Here is a 17,041-nt window from a genome sequence, read left to right on the forward strand (position 1 = left end):
ATGAAAAGAACAATATGTATTCGCTTTTATCCGCACTGTAATTATAAAAGCTTTTTAAAGGATACTCTTTATTCATACCACTGGTAGGAAGTCAAGAAGTGAGAGAATCGCTTTCAAAGTACTGGTTTGATATGACTTTTAATTAAGGGCTGCGTGCCCCTAATTTATTAAAGCTCATCTATCCATCACGTGTGTAATTGACGCTGGAAAAAAAAAAAAAATAATTACAGATCTAACCTCTGCAGAGTGGTTTTGCCCGACTTGGGTCCTGCTGCCTTGGAAACGCAAACAAGAAAAAGAAAATTGGTGAAAAACCAGCGGCGCAAACAGCAGCGCTCGCGTTTCACCGCGGGAGCGTTCGGCTGCGCGGGGCCCGCATCCCGTCTCCCTGATGCCGTATCCCTGATCCCGCATCCCGTCTCCCTGATGCCGTATCCCTGATCCCGCATCCCGTCTCCCTGATCCCGTATCCCTGATCCTATATCCCGTCTCCCTGATGCCGTATCCCTGATCCCGCATCCCGTCTCCCTCATGCCGTATCCCTGATGCCGTCTCCCTGATCCCGCATCCCGTCTCTCTCATGCCGTATCCCTGATCCCGCATCCCGTCTCCCTCATGCCGTATCCCTGATCCCGCATCCCGTATCCCTGATCCCGCATCCCGTCTCCCTCATGCCGTATCCCTGAGCCCGCATCCCCAGACCCCGCTCCTTCGGGAAAGGGACTCGCTTTTTGGGGGAGATGGAGGGAAAGGGCGGACAGACCCCGCTCCGGGAGGGTCGGCGGGGCGGGGGTGCGGCGGTCCCTGACGGGGCGGCGTAGGATCGGGATGAGCCGGGATGAGCCCGGGGGTCCGCGATGCGCCTGGGGCGCCCCGGGAGGAGCCGAGCAGGCGGCGAGAGGGGGCAGAGCCGCGCTCTTCTGAAGTTCCCTCGTCGCCTCATCATCAGCCTTAATTACCGCGGCGATGTTTTATTTTTTTTCCCCGCTTGCTTTGCTCTGGCTGCAGCCCTGCGCGGCTCCGGGCCAGGCGCGCTCGGCGGGCGGCCCGAGTGTCATTAACCCCTAATTGGGACCGGGGGGGCCGGGCCGGGAACTCCCCGCGCGGCACCGCCGCCACCGGCGCCGGCTGGGCCCGCCCCCCGCGCGCTCTCAGCCAATGGGATGACGCCCCTCACGACGTCACGCAGCAGAACGGGCGCTGATTGGCCGGCGGGGCGGCTCCCCCGCTCGCCCAAGGAGGACAGCGGCGGGGAGCCCCAGAGGGGGAAAAGGGGGGCGGCCGGGCCCGCTCCGCCGCACTCGCCGGGCAGCGCCAGCTCCGCCGCACCGCCATGGCTTCCCCTCACAAGGCCAAGGAGGTTTTCTCCTCCGACGAGGAGGGCCCGGCGGCCGGCGCCGAGGAGCACCACAAAGTCAAGGTGTCGAGCCTGCCGTTCAGCGTGGAAGCGCTCATGTCCGACAAGAAGCCCCCCCCCAAGGAGCCGCCGCTGCCCGCGGCCGGCGGCAGCGCCGACGGGGCGGCCGTGGGCACCTCCAGGAACCTGCTGCTGGCGGGCCACGGCTCCCGGGACGCGCACAGCCCGCCCGGGGCGCTTACAAAAACCTTCGACACCGCCTCGGTCAAGTCGGAGAACTCGGAGGACGGCTCGTCCTGGATCCCTTCGGAGGCCGGGAGATATTCCCCGCCGCCAAGTGAGTGCCGAGCGCCCGGGAGCGGCGGGGGCGGGCGGGATGCGCTGCAGCACGGAGATAAATACTCATAGAGCCTGTATTTTACCTTCGGTTTTATATCCTGTATTCCCATCCCTGCAAGTGCTCGAGGTCACGTTGGATGGGGCCCTGAGCAAGCTGGTTTAGTGGAAGGTGTCGCTGCCCATGGAAGGAGATGATTTTAAGGTCCTTTCCAACCTAAAACATTCTGAGATTCCATGGTGCTCCTAAAGGTATTCATATGTGTGTGATTTTTAGGTATATTTACATAGTTCTTCACATATTTATTACGGTTCTATATTTATAGAGTTATATATTTCTATACGGTATATAAATATATACCGCCTTCAAAGCCACAGAAGGATCAGAAATCACCAGGGACCAGCTCCCTTTCCCGACTCTCGACCCCCTGGCAGACAGCTCATCCATTTATGTTATCCCGTTGCAACAACAACTGGCATTTCTCCCTGTTCCCTTCTCCCATCCGCGATGCCCAGCAATCTCTTAAACTCGGGAATTCTTTCCAACCTTGAGCTGGCTCCGCGCTGGCTCCCGGTGCGGGGTTTGTCCCTCCATCCCCGGTTCTAGAGTTTGTCAAAGTTCCCCGAACTGGTCCTGACCCCTTTAGCCCCCGCGATCCCTCCCGACCTCGTCCCCCGCCTTCGGGACACTCGCTCCGGAGGTGACAGGTCGCTTCTGAAATCCCTTTGCAGTCCGAGCGGCTCTGAGCCGCGTTTCGCTTTCCGGGCGATTTGGGAAAAAAAAAAAAAAAAGGAAAAAAATTTGCTTTTAAGAAATTAAAAGCTCCAAAACATCCTTCAGGAGAAGGGGAAGGAACATCCCGGCCGTGCCAGGCTTCCTGCCTTCCCATGGCCGGGAAGCTGCACACCTGTGTCAGGATTTATCCCCTCTTGTCCGAGCATCCCAAACTTGCCTGGTGGAAATTACATGCTCTGCTTTATTTAAGTTAGACACTTTACAGACGTGAACTGTCTCACGGAATTTATTCCGCAATCTACTATTGCAAGAGGAAAGTTTAGTGCTATTACAGCTTTCCTTATTATTTTCTTTTTTAACAATAATTTCGATTTGGCTTTCATCCACTTCCTTTCCTTTATGATAACTCCGAATTAATTTGATTTCTATCGTGCTTGGAGAGGGCAGGAGGAAGGCATCCCGCCCGTGGCATGCCCTGTGTAGCTCCAGTTTTTAATTTTCAGGTACTCCAAGTGTGCTGGAAAAACATGAAAAGAAGCGTGTGCCACTGCTTGGACCCCTTCTCTAAATCTGCCCAAAACCCCAGACTTAGACACGGCCTAATAATCTCCCTCTACATTTTTCCCCTTTGAAATTTCTCCGCTTTCTCTTTGAAAATTTTTCGTTCTCGGGATTGGCAAAATAGTTTTGTAAAGGACTTCAGGAGCTGGGAGTTCCAGTGACTTCAGAGGGATCTGGGGAGAAAACTGAGGATCAGGGCAGGGAAAATCCTTCGGCCTCGACCATTTTCCTGATTTCCCACCTCGGCAGGAGGCAATGACCGGTTCTCCCGCAGGAAAACTGCCTGTCCATGGAGAGCTTTGACATTAAAAACCGCCCCTCGATTTATTGTTATTAATATTAATATTACGGGTGGGATGAGCTGGGGGAAAAGCTGTAAAAGTTAGAATTTTGAGGAACGCAGAGAGGGAACCCTCTCCAAATGATGATTTTTTTGTCCGATGTTGGCCAGGAAAAGGAGGATAAAGAGAAAAAACAGCGAAACAAATCAGTGAGGGCTTGGGGACTGGCACGGGATAAACGCAATTCCGGGGGCTGCGGTGGCGACGGTCCCTGCTGCTCACCAGAGCCTGGCAGTGCTTCGGGGGGCTGCGAGAGAGGAAGCCTGGGAACTCTGGGGTGTATCCCGGGGCGAATATTTCCCGGGATTTCATGGGAAAGCGTGTTTCTGCGATTTCCCCGTGCGCGGCAGGAGCTGGGACGGGTCGGGCTCACCCGAGAGCGGGGGAAGGTGCTGGGACACGGAGCCACGGCCATCCCTCCAAACCCTGTCCCTGCTGCGAGCAGCTGAGTCTGGGGAGGGCTTCACTTTGGGAAAAGAAAGGAGCTGGGTTTAAAAATAGCGTGGAACAACGGCCTGAGCGGCAGGGAATTCAGGGGCGGCTTGCTGGAGCTTTAGTTTAATGCCGTTTTAGAAGTGAATCAGCTGTCACGGTGAGCACCTGAATTATTAAACTGCCCTGGTGGGATCACAGGCCAATATTTGACAAGTTGTTTCCTAAAAGAGCTTTATTTTTGGCTTTCAGTATCCAGAGGAAGAGCAATAAGAGAAGTTTGATTTTTTTTCCCGCTGTAACTGTTTTCTCCCTCCCCTTTCTGAACTTTTCAACAATTCCCTTGTGGGATTTTTTTTAATTGCATGATACATGCTTAAACAGCTTCTTAGTCTGTTTTTTTTTTTTTAAATAAGAGAGAAACGAGTCCAGAAAACCCAAAGTGCAAATACTGACAAGCGTTTGAAGCAGACACCACAGCGGGAACAAAACTCAGCAGCCTCTTCGGGCAGCCTGGGTGTCACTTGCTGTGTCTGGCCAGGGTGACTTGTCCTGTGCCCCAGGAGTGAGCAAAACACAGCCAAATTACCGAGCTCTTGAAGTCAGCCACCTGCTTTTTAGTTATTCTTTAGATTGCAAAATTATTAGTGAAGTGCTAAATTAATCTAAAGGCAAGTCAGCGCTCTGCCATCCCGGGAATATTGCCTAACCTGGCTGGGATTTAAGGCAGGAACAAAAGGTGGTGGATTTTCTGGCTTTTATTGGCTACAAAATGCTGAAGTTTTGTCTGGGTTTTGTTTTATTTTTTAATTGGCAAATGTCATAAAAGCGAAATGTTGAATTAAAAGAGCGCTGCTTTCTTGTTTGGGTTTTTGTTAGGGGTTTTTTTATACTGGTTGATAATCAGAAAATACTCACTGAAAATCGAAGTTAATAAGCAGTGGAAAAACTTGATTGGGAAGAAGAAACAGCAAGGAAAAATGTCCCATTAGCAAAACCACTAAAATTGTCAGATCCACTTCTTCAGCTGTCACTTGTTGTGCTTTGTGGGGAAATCCTGGAGCAGGGCTGAGCTCTCCTCTTGCCCTCTGTCCTTTTGGGAATCTCCCGCTTTTGTGGTGTTTGCCCTGTGCTTTATTGGAGTTGTCCTGGTTTGTGTGCTCTAGACCCCTGTGAAGTGACTCCCAAAGTGACCTGTGAATCCTCTGTCCCTTTTGAAATCGCTGAGGCAAAATTTCCCTTCCCAGCACATCAGCTGAAGTGCTGTGAATTTAAGTCTGGCCAGGAAGACATTTCCCGAGCCCCTTTGCCAAAGGCTCCCGTGTTTGGAGGGGATGGCAGGGACACCCACCAGGCACAGCATCCCTGCAGAGCTCCAGGCTGTCCCTGCTGTTGTGATAACCAGCCTTTCCCTTCCTTGCAGGACACCTGAGCCCCACTGCCTGCACCCTGAGGAAGCACAAGACGAACAGGAAGCCCCGAACCCCGTTCACCACTTCCCAGCTGCTGGCTCTGGAGCGCAAGTTCCGCCAGAAGCAGTACCTGTCCATCGCCGAGAGAGCCGAGTTCTCCAGCTCCCTCAACCTCACAGAGACCCAGGTCAAAATCTGGTTCCAGAATCGGAGGGCCAAGGCCAAGAGACTGCAGGAGGCCGAGCTGGAGAAGCTCAAAATGGCAGCGAAGCCCATGTTGCCGTCGGGGTTCAGCCTCCCTTTCCCCATCAACTCCCCCATCCAGGCTGCCTCCCTGTATGGGACATCCTACCCTTTTCACAGACCTGTGCTTCCCATCCCGCCCGTTGGACTCTACGCCACTCCCGTTGGATACAGCATGTACCACTTATCCTAAGAAGATCCAACACAGACTTCCTGGTGGATCCTGTCCAGCCCTGAGAAGGCAGAACCCCAACCAGTACTGGCCATTCCTTCTGCACGCTTCTATCTGGCATCCTGAGTGTCTGGGAGTTTGCTACGGGTTGGGCGTCTCCTGAGAGTGCTCTGAGCACGCAGAGTCTGCTCCTGAAAGCAAAAAAAAAAAAAAAAAAAAAAGCATAAAAACCAACATATAAAAAAAAAAATTGAGTAAATGTAGGGGTTTTATCCAGTGCACGTAAAACTAGGTTAAAAAAAGAACGGGTGAAAAAGGAATTTTATCATACGGAGGCAGAAATTCCCTGACCTTCCTGGCCCACCACGGGTTTAAATAAGAGGGGTGTGTGCCCTTGAGCCACACTGAGTCACCATCACTTCACATGGGGGCAGGGGGGAGGGCAATAAAAAGGTCTAATCCAGGTTTTGTTGTTTGGTTGTTTTTTTAAGGACAGCAGAGCCTGTAGCTAGAGACGTGTAAATAGAAACTAGAGCCGGTGGAGTCTCAGTGAAGTTCAGAGCCAGCAAATCCCTGCATTTCTAGGGGGAGGGCGAAGTTTTGCATCCCAAACCTCAGTGAGATGAGCAGCAGGGCCCCTAAATGTAGAGCCCAGCTTTCCCCACCACGGCTCCTGTAACGCCTTTATGTGTATAAATAGCTTCAGCCTTTGTAAAGCACTGGGAGGGGAGGTGAAGAGCAAGGGAGGGTTCTTAGGCTGGTTTTTATCTCTTCCTATTGGCGTGCTTAGAAATTTTTAGCTGCAGCCAGGTAATCTTGGCTCTGCAATGCTCTTGGAAAGCCAGGAGAGAAGGGAGGAAGACATGGGTTGTTCCCAGAAAGGCTTGTTGAACCCTTCTGGGGGATGTTGTGGGGTTTTTGTTAGTATTTGCCACAGCCTGTGTTAAACAGAACCCCCCGAGTTTTCTTCCGTTCTAAGGATGCCAATAGGAGTGACTCGTGCTTCAAGCCCTTCTAAAGAGAGATCCAGGTGTCACAATCAGCCCCACGAGCAGGACAGATGGGTGATAGAGACTGTGTGACCTCTCTGTCCCCGTGGGAGCTCTGGCTGCAGCTTCCCCAGGCTTCTCCTTGTAACTCTTGTATTATGTGTATTACTCTCGCTAAAGTTTATGAGGAAGTTACTCCCAAGGCTGTGGAGCACTGAAGTCAGAGTTTCTCCTGGATTTATTTTCTTAGCATGCTGTTGTGGAGGAAAGAGATGAAACAAAAAAAAAAAAAATCAGAAAAAAAAGGAAAAAAAAAAAAAGCCACGAGGTTTTGCTGGTTTTGGTTTGTTTTGACCCAGGCATTGATGCCGCCTGGGACCCACTATAGATGAACTTCCTCTCTCCCTTCCCCTCACCCCTGATCTCCCATCATAGGAGAATCCCTTTGAAAGGGATGCCTTGTACAATTTTATATATTTTATTGAAGATTTATTATTTCTTATCTCTTATTTCGAATTAAATTAAAAAAGAAAAAACGTGTTTAATCGTGTGTGGGTCTGTTGGTGTTTGGAGTCCTTTGAAAGGTGCCTTCTCTCTGTGTGTGTTTTGCACCATTGGGTCAAGTTCAAAGGAATGTTTGGGTTGCCTTTGTGATTATTTCCCCTTCCTCGATCTGATTTAAAGCCGAATTTGCAGCGCGGGAAGGTGAATTGCAAGTCAACATTTCAGAGTCAAAAGCCAAAGCTTTTATGAGGTTTCCTTGTTTTTAACAACCGCTTTTAGGCGCCTCTGTTCTTTACAACATCTTACTCCGCTGATGTTTCCATCGCTTTCAGCTCGTGTGCCTTTCCCTTTCCTTGGGAGCTCTCCCCTCGACTCCACCTCAGCTCTGTGCTTTAGAGGGAGAGGGGTCTCGACTCCCGAAGGATTTGAGGGGGAATTTGGGACAGGTTAAACCTGGCGGGGGCCCTGCAGTGCTTTAGCTGCATTTCAGGGCCCCAGGGTGCTGCGCTCTCGCACAGTTTTGGGGCCAGGCTCAGAGAGCAGGTGCTGGACCACCCTCCCCTGGTGAGGGGGGGCTCGGATAAGAGGACCCGGGGGGACCCTGGCACACCCGAGTGCCACCCCATGGAAATGGTGTCTCAGGAGGGCTGTCGGGGTTCGGAGGGGGCGCGGGTCCGAGGTGTGTTTGCCCCCTGCCCAGCTGTGTTTGCCCCCCCGGGACTTCTCCCGGGTGCGCTCTCCCCGCTCCGGGTGTGCGGATCCCGCAGGCACCGCGCTGCCGGCACCGCCGCTGGGAGCACCGGGAATTCTCCCGTCGCCCAGGCTCCCAGCCGCATCCCGGCTGGCTCAGCATCCCGCGGGATCGGGAAGGAAAGGGTCGGGGAATCAGACACTCGGAGAGCCGGGCTGTGGGAAGGGGCTGCGGGCTTGGGGAGCGCAGGGACTCGCGGAGCTCGCCCTGCTCACCCTCCTCCCTTTCCCGGGAAAACCCCTGGTGACCTCCCCGCTTCGCAGATGTAGGGAACAAAGCTGGGGGAGCCCAATCTCCACGCAAACTCTTCAAATTAGAATTTACCGCCGCATAAAAATGGAAGAAACCCGCTTCTTTCCCGGATTGCCTTTTCCCGAAGCATCATCCCCCTGAATCCAGGGCGAGGCGAAGCCCTCTCGGCCCTGTCCTTGCCTGGCCGGTTGTCCCGAGTGCTTTCTTAGCCGGGCTGGGCTATAAATAAACCAGCGGTCTTTTTTAACCTTCGGTATAAATCAGCTGTGTCAGGGATTACAGCTAAATCTTTTTGCTGGAAATTCTTTGAGCGCAGGAGCTTTGCGTGTGTTATGATAGATCCCTAAATGGATACAGATTTATTGCGGCACACAAGGGTGTTGAAGGAAAAGCTTCCAAATCTCGGTTACAACCTCTGCTCTGGGAAAGGCAAGGAGGGATCCGTGACACCTTCTCGGAGCCTGCGGATGGCATGACAATTCACCCTGCGCCCATTATTAACTTGTTCCAATTAAAGCCTTCAGAAAGGCCGAGTTAATTGAGTATTATATTTTATTAGGAGGGAGGTGTCAAGCTTTACTCATGAGACTTCATCATCGTCCTAATGGGAGCTGCCCCGCAGGCAGATCTGTAACTGAATAAATTACAGCGAGGCAGGGAAATCAGAATGCTATCATTAAAAGCGATGCACTTACTGAAATTCCTCCCCCACTTTCGCAAGAGGCTGGGGAGGTGTGGCTTTAATTAGTTATTTTAATGCAAAGTTAAATTGTTCCCAAAGTATTTTCTGACACAAAGCAGATGCGATGATTAGAAGTTGAGTGAGACTGAAAGGAGTTGGCATCTGTTCCAGGTACATCTATATATTTTAAATTCCCGATAGAAAGTGAAAAATAATTAGAGCAATAAATAATAAACATTAAAAACAACGCGATAAATTACCCCGATCCTTAAAACCAGGACTTGCTGAGCGGCGGCTCAGGCCAGCCGGGCACAGCGCGGCTCTCCCGGGACCTTCAGTCACCGGGGATGGATTTGTTGACATAAATATTTGGGACTGGGCTTTTCTGCCTCGCTCCGGCCAAGCGTTCATTACCTAAAGCCACGGGCGCTCCGAGCCTGCATTTCATGTTGTCACGTTGCCTTGTCAGAGCCCGGAATTCCTGCGTTTTATGGCGAACGAGGAAAGCTGCCTGGCTGAGAGCGGCGTGCCCGGGAGAGCGGGGGGGATCCCTCTGCTGAGGGCCGGGGGCTGCGGGCACCCCGCGACCCCCGAGCCACGGGCCGGACGTCGGGAATGAGGACGGGGATGGGGACGGGATGGGGATGGGGATGGGGACGGGGACGGGGACGGGGACGGGGACGGGGACGGGGACGGGGACGGGGATGGGGATGGGGATGGGGATTGGGGACGGGGACGGGGATGGGGATGGGGACGGACGGAGACGGGGATGGGGATGGGGATGGGGACGGGCTCCCGACACCTGCCCCGCGAAGCCCACCCGGGGCTGCGGGGGGCTCAGGTGCCCTCCAGACCGGGCAGAGCCCCTCAGCCGCATCCCGGCTCCCAGCCTTGTCCTGACCCTTGGTTCCACCGCCCCGGCGGTTCACACGCACCCCCCACCTCTCCGGAGCGGGGAGCTGGGTATTCCGCTCTCACACGAGTGCCACGGACACTCCAATGTCCCTTTCGCGCACACCTGGGGCTCTGCAGGATTTTGGGGTGAGAGCTGGACACACACTGCAGGAGGAGGGGAGCCCACGGAGGGGATGGATGAGAAAGAACGACCAGAAAGAGCCAAACTCTGGGGCCCTGCGCCCTCGGAAGCGGCTCCAAGCCACGCACTCGTGCCCTGGCTGCACACAAATAGCCAGAGGTTCTGCGGAGCAGCCGCGGCGGATCCACTCCCACCCCCCGAGAGAAAAGTGAACATTTTGCTCTCTCTAAAGTATATTATTTTCCCCTCTCTATTTGTCCCCCGTTTAGCATCCCCGAAGACTAACCTGGATCTCTTTATTAAAAAAAAAAAGTAAAATTATTAAAAGCACCAAAAAAAAAAAGTCTCCTCGAACGAATAAAGCCCAGCATGCGGCAGTGTGACTGTGTTCCTCCCGTTCCTACACTCACTATCAGCCACGGAGACGCCAACATGCCTTTTCCGGGGGTCACTTTTGGAAGTTAACCTACTTTCGGCAGCGCCCACATTCTTGGCGTAGGAAGCTTCTCTCGCAAAATAAAAACAAAGAGGTTATTCCAATCTTTTTTTTTTTTTTTTTTTTTTCTTTCCCCTTATTCCATTCCAGAGCAGAGGGGGCACATTTTTCCAGTGAAAAGCACGGGGGATCTCAGGGAAACTGCACAGCTCATCCCAGCGCTTCGAAACCCAGGAGCCGCCGCTCCACGGTTCACGCTCCTTTTCGCTGCCTCAGGGAAAGGCAGAGGGGGGAAATTTGGGGTCTTTTGTTGTTGTTGAGCTTTTTTATTTTGGTTTGTGTTTGACTCCCCTCGCCCCTCGCTGTGTGTTTCCCACCGTAATCCATGAGGCTTTTGGCGGGTGCTACCAGCAGCTCCCAACTGGTTGCACGCAAGGAATAAAAATCTTTCCATCCATTATATTTCAGTCTTTTAACACCCGAGCAATTCTGTCCCTGCTGTTTTAGTGGAAATACCGGTCTATAAAGCTGCAACTGCAGTATATTTTAAAACGCTACCATTTTTAAAGGGGATTGGAATAATTCTGCTTTGCTTGGGAAGAAAAAGTCTCGAGCAATGTATGCGCGATTAAGGTTTTATAACACTGTTCAAGGAAATTAAAAACATTCTGTGATGTTCTTGCTGCAAAGGCAGGTCTCTTTTTTTGGCAAAATGCTTTGTATATGTATTTCTTAGATTGCTGTGTTTTGAATAAGCAAGAATCTCGTAAAGAGAAAAAAAACCCACGTTCCTTAAAATTATGCTCTACCCGTTTTATTAAACTGATTATGCCAGCGTTCAACTCAGAAGTTTGTTTTAAGTAGGAATATTTTCCCAGACGTGTAATGGATTGCTTGAAAACAGAATTCTTTGCTTTTTAATGACCTGTAATGGCCAATTCATTTCGACTGCGCTTATCAAGGTGCTGTGTTAAATAACAAACCGGTTCTTGAAAACAAAAAAGTCATAATGAAAAATAAGCAGTCAGAATAATCTCCCATCTCCGAGCCAAAAAAATGCAATAAAATTAATTTAAGACTGTCAAAACATCAAAGCTGAGAAAAGGAGCTGCTAAAATAATGTCTCTTGATAAGGAAATAATAAAAACACACCAAAAAATGTCTACTCAATAAACTCCACTGGATTTGGGGGTCTGTGCTATATTTTATTTGGTGATGAAAGCACTTTGATGTCACTGTATTCCAAACAATTATTATTATAATTTTAAACAACCTGGTGTTTTCCATTACTAACGGCTTACGCTTTGAAGTTACACCTCATAATTTCTTAAATTAAATAAATCATTTTAAGTTTGCACTGGGAGCCTTTTAATAGCAGAGAAAGGAATATCATTATCTTATTGAGAGGCAATTGCAGTGGCTCCAGTTTGGCTGTAGCTGGGGGCAAAGTGGTGCACTATAACAGACATACTTTATTAGCCTCCCATAACTCTTGAAAGAACATTTTTATATTTTCTTTGATTCCTCCCCTCCCCCTCTTGTTTTAAAGCTGTCCCAACCTTTAATTACTGCCTAATATGAAAAGCATTATTTTTTAATGCTGTGTAATTTACCAGAGGCAATAGGCCAAGTTAACAATTGTTTATTAGGGTTGCTGTTTCACACAGGGCAAAGAATGCTGTTCCAAACCCAACTTTTCATGGGTGGTTGCACTAATTAATACAGTGTCTGAGGCTCCTAGGGGGTTTTTAATATTAAAGCCTATGGGGCGGAACGGTTTTTAGAAGTCCAGCTCCTGCTGACGTTCCTCCTCCCCTCCCCGGTGATTTCTGGGGCTTTCAAGGCTGTTTTGATCCGAGGCAAAAATCGGCAGCGGGAGGGGAGCGCCCTTGGAGCCGCCCCGGCCCCGCGGTGCCCGGCGGGGGTGGCAGCCCCTGCCCCGAGCCCGGCCCGGGGCGCTTCCCCCGAGCTTCCCCCGAGCCTCCCCCGAGCTTCCCCCGAGCCTCCCCCGAGCCTCCCCGGAGCCTCCCCCTGCCCTGGCTTTGATTCCTTCCCCCCTTCGCTGCGATTCGGGCTGAGGCGGGCGCTGCCGGCGCGGCGGCTCCGGGAGCGCTGCGGGACCCCCGGGGCTGGCACGGCCGTGCTGGACGGACCCCGCACCTCTGGCACTGCCCGTGTGCTGGGGAGTGGGGCAGGAAACCGCTCCGGGCACCGCGGGATGTGCGACTCGGGGGGTGCTGCTCCCGAAATCTCCGCACGGCCGATCCGTGAGCTCTTCCCGGAGCATCAGCGCAGCGCTGCGGTCTCTGCCGAGGCGCTGACCGGCACCTCGGAGCATCCCCGTGCCCCCAATCTCCGTGTCCCCGGTGGGCACTCGGCTGCCCCTGGTGCCCGAGGATGCTGCGGGCAGCGCTGTCCCCGCGCTGGTCTCTGCCCGGCCCATCCCCTTCCCAGGGGAGACACGGGACATCCATCAGCTTGATCGATGGGGGTTGCTCACTCCTGTTCTCCCCGCCAGTTTATTTTCTTAAACTACCGGGCAAAAGTGTAATGACGGAGCAGACAAACACCCTAACAAACAGACGACAGCTTTATGGATGGAGCCGCGCTCCGAGGGCTGAGGGGTGTTAAAATCCGAGCTCCGCCGCCTTCAGCCATTCCTGCTCCAGCTCGGGTCACTTCAGCCTCTTGTAAAAACAAAAACAAAAAAAAAAAAAAAAAAAAAACAAAAAAAAAAAAACAAAAACAAAAAAAAAAAGAGCCAAAAACGAAACAAAACCAAAAAATCCAGCCTTGGCTGAGTTTTAGAGGAGGAGACACTTACGGATTTATTTTATGGGCTGACCAGGACTGTTCTCCCTGCTCCCTTTGCCGTTAGCTCAGCTCCTTTGCAAATCTAATCTGCTCGGCTCCTTTGCTATTTTTCATGTTGGACCCATGCGTTTCTCCTCTAAGCCTTTCTCCTTTTTGATGTAGCGAGTCAATTGAAGAATGTTGGTCTCGGTTATCAATCACCCAGCTGGGGCTTAAAGGGCTCGGGCTAATCAGATTTAATTGCTCATGTAGCGCCACTCCTGCCCTGGGCCACGACCGACTTGCTCAATTAAACCCCAAATACCTGCAATCAATAAATAAGGAATGACAACACGTTTAAGGGATTTATCCAGCAAAGGAATTGAGCTGGAAAGAGATTACAACAGAAAAAGGCCCTTTTATAATTAAACGTACACCTCTCACGGAGGGCAAAGCTGTGTTTAAGGAAACAAAAAAAAAGGAAGAAGAAAGGAAGAAAAGATAAAAAAGAGATCTTGTTCCCTTTGCAAAGGGGTGATGCGGGCTCTGCCTTCCGCGAGGCCATTCCCGATCACTTATTCGCTTATTTTTGGCCCAGGAAAGTCCGGGATCTGCAGCGCCCGCCCCGCGTCCCCTCCCCGACGGACGGGTCTCCTCTTTTCCCGTCCTTTCCCAGCAGCCTGTGGCCACTGCCTCAGCTTTCCTCTCAAATCCGTGTTTTCTGTTTAAATCCCCAGGCTAAGGGAGTGAGGCGTCATCGTTTCTGACGCCGGGAAAATGTTAGTCCTGATTTCCTAAAAAAAATAGTAATAAAAAGGGAGGGAGAAGATTTGCTTTTGTAGCTTCTTGTTTGGAACACGATAGTAATTGGCCGAGATCAAATAAAGCTGAACAAGCATAAATAATGGGTTTTGGCATATTTACAATTCCTTTCTTAAATTTTTTTTTTTTTTTAAGAACTTCTCTGAAAGTGGCAGATGAAAAAAAAAATCACAATTAATACCAAAACACGTTACTTTGGATCATCCAAGCATGCTCTTGTCCACGATTTCCTCGCCGGCAGCTGCTGTCTTTTATTGGGATTAGGTTGTAAAATCACCCCTTCAGCAGATCTGCTGTCAGAGCTCATGGAAGGAGCACCAAGGGAAAAGGGAGCAGAGGGAGGAGAAGCTGGTGGCCAACCCAGAGGGATCTGGGCACTCCTACTCTGCAGTCCCACTGCACCCAGGGGAACGTGCTAAAAATTTTGGTTTGCAGAGTTTTGCCCAGCTGAACTGGGGGCCCTTCGTGTCTCAGAGCTCTCTGCACTCCTGGGGGAAACCAACACCACCAAGCTGGGCAGGATCCCAGCAGCGACCAGGGTGAGGTGTTGTTTCATTCCCCTAATCCCAGGATCCCAAAGGTGGAGCTGGAACCACCACCCCACCCAACACAGCAGCTCTGGGCAGGATCTGAGCTGGGTGAACAGGTCAGGGGGAATTGTCCACCTGGGGAATTGCTCTCCCTCTGCACGTCCCATCCACTGGAAGCTCAGCTCTGAGCTTTGCTGCAGTTAAACCCGGCTGGTGGTGGCTCAGCAGGGCTCATCCCCTGCCCTGGGGAATGCTGGCAGGACACTGGGGCCGTGCTGGTTTCCCATGGCTCCCACTGGGATCCAGCCTGTCCCTAATGCAAACCTGCCAGCAACGGTGCCACTCCAGAGCCACGTTTGGTGGCTGCTCTGTAAGACAATCTTTGTGGGAAGAGAAGGTAGAAATCTTCATAGAAGTCAAGGTGTTGATTAAAAAAACTCCTCAGCTGTCAAGGGAGTATTTCTGTAAGGACTTCTGTTTGTTTGTTCCTTAGCTTGGTTTCCTAAGGAAGCCAGGATTATATGATCAAACTGTTACAGCCTTTTGAACTCGTGGGCCAACTCCAATCAAAATTGACAAGGGGGCAGAGGTCTCAGAAATAATCAGGTTGCTGTGATTTTCCTGAAAATAGACTGCTGGATAGCAGGGAGACAGGTCCTGTTAAATCCCTGCTAAGGCTGTAACCAGAGCTCAGCTCTTAAACACCAGAGAAGCTAAATGGGAGTAAGCACAACATCCCAAATATCCCAGCAGCTTTTACCTTGGCTCCCAGAGACCAGCAGCTGTGAGACACGAGGACCAAAGGTAGCGTGGTTTGTGCTTGAGAGAATTCTTATTGGTTGCATTTATTAATCTTTGCCACTTTCTGGATCAATCTGCCCTCTGACTTGGAGAGCAGCAGAACATCGAAGGGTGGATTTAGGCACTGGCAGAGTTTTTGGAACAGTTCCCATGTTGTGGGAGAGCATCATCCACGGCAGCAACAGCACAAACACCTCCAGGGTCTTTGGAGGAAGCCTGAGGCTTGGTCCTGGCCCAGGAGTTTGGGGGACGAGTGGTCCATGAATATGCAGAACAGAGCTTTGCTCTCACTGCTGTCTGTGTTCTCTCTCTGAGTGGAAAGCCACGTTGTGTTTTTAACAGATTGACCCAAACCCTCTCAAGTAGAGAGGAGGAGAAGAATGAAAATCCTCCCAGGTTCTTTGATGAGTCTCAAAGCAGGCTCTAGATATTTTTCAAAGTGATCAAATAGATCAAGGAACAAATGAAACAGTTTTATTTAAACTCTGAACCTCAAGCTTTGCCTGTGACTCTCAGTCTAGCCTGAAAAGCAGATCTATTAATTCATGTTTGACACAGCAAATATCCAGCTGGATGCTGCATGGCATCCTTGATTCTGAGGTTGGGATGCGCTGCCACAATTCCACGTTTAGGCAGAGGATGCCAGTGGGAAGGGGGGTGGCACTGGGCAAAGAGATCCATCCCTGCAAGACATGTGACTTCCTAATTTAGAGAGAATCATCCTGCACTGCTCCAAGAGAAATGAGGCCTTCCCTGGCAAGCCCAGTGTGGAATGAGACATTTCCTCCCTGCCGGTGCCAAGTCCAACTGGGCCAGTTTGGAATCAGCCACGTTGCCAGCTCAGGGCTGTGTCAGAATCTGAGCTGTCATTTATTAAAATAAATGGGTTTGTTGTCATTGAAAAGGCTCCCAACACAACAGATTTTGTGAGCCTGGACAAAACTTAGGTCTTACAGTGCCCTGGGGAGAGAGAGGTTTTTTATTCCATGTCATTGCTCTGTTAACTGTGAAGCCTAAGGAAGGATTTCACCAGCCACAGGTGTTCAGGAGCTGAAGAATCTCATGGAATGGCACCTCCCTTTAGCATCAGACACAGCCAAATTGGGCATAAATAAAAGGAAAACTTAGGAAAAATAGAACAAGGGAAAACAAACATGACTGGATTCCTTCCAGCTGCCTACACATACCCCAGCAATCCCTTCTGGCAGATCCTTTTTTCTTCTCAGATCAGATCATTACCCTTATTTTAAGATTTTTGCCCTTTGAGGTGGGTGGGGAAAGAGAAGGAGAAGGGGTGAAAACAGGGAATGCCATGAAAATCTGTTGTAGGCAAGACTGGAATAATCTAAGAGCATTGCAAATGCAGAGCAATGTATGGGATGAGACAGATGGAAATGCCATGTGGAGTTAGCCAAGGGCTGGCCCCACCAGGACATACAGAAATTGGAGTGGGAACAAGTTTGTGAAGGAGTAACAATGGCCAAAGATCAAATTGCACAGTGTGAAGGGGAGTCACCCACAAATTTAAACATAAAATTCCCCGAATTAGCCAATTTATACCTGATTTCTCTCCTCCAGGGCATACCAGCAAGAAATCCTGGATATATTACAGCCAGTGTTGGTACATTCTAACGTGGACTTCACATATGTTCGTGTGTGATGAGGTAAGGCCCAATCCTCCCTCTAGTTTTGATCCTAAACTGGGAACTGTGAGAGCACAACACCTGCAGAGTGCTGGGTTTATGTTCCATGTCTCTGACTGAGAGATTTTGCATGTTTTAGGAGAGAAGAAACTGTCCATAAAGCTGTTTCCCAGCAAAATTTGGTCTGTCCAGAACAGCAAGAACATAAAGAA

General features: G+C 50.8%; 1 protein-coding gene across 1 annotated transcript; it reads left to right on the forward strand.

Annotated features, from left to right (window-relative positions):
- The first annotated feature begins 1,281 nt into the window (after positions 1-1,281).
- Positions 1,282-7,076, forward strand: MSX2 (msh homeobox 2). Its single transcript, XM_069028840.1, has 2 exons — positions 1,282-1,694; positions 5,187-7,076. The coding sequence occupies exons 1-2, from the start codon at positions 1,334-1,336 to the stop codon at positions 5,609-5,611; spliced, it is 786 nt and encodes a 261-aa protein (XP_068884941.1). The 5' UTR covers positions 1,282-1,333; the 3' UTR covers positions 5,612-7,076.
- The last annotated feature ends 9,965 nt before the right edge of the window (positions 7,077-17,041 follow it).

Source organism: Aphelocoma coerulescens, chromosome 13 (assembly GCF_041296385.1).
Source record: "Aphelocoma coerulescens isolate FSJ_1873_10779 chromosome 13, UR_Acoe_1.0, whole genome shotgun sequence".
NCBI lineage: Eukaryota > Metazoa > Chordata > Aves > Passeriformes > Corvidae > Aphelocoma > Aphelocoma coerulescens.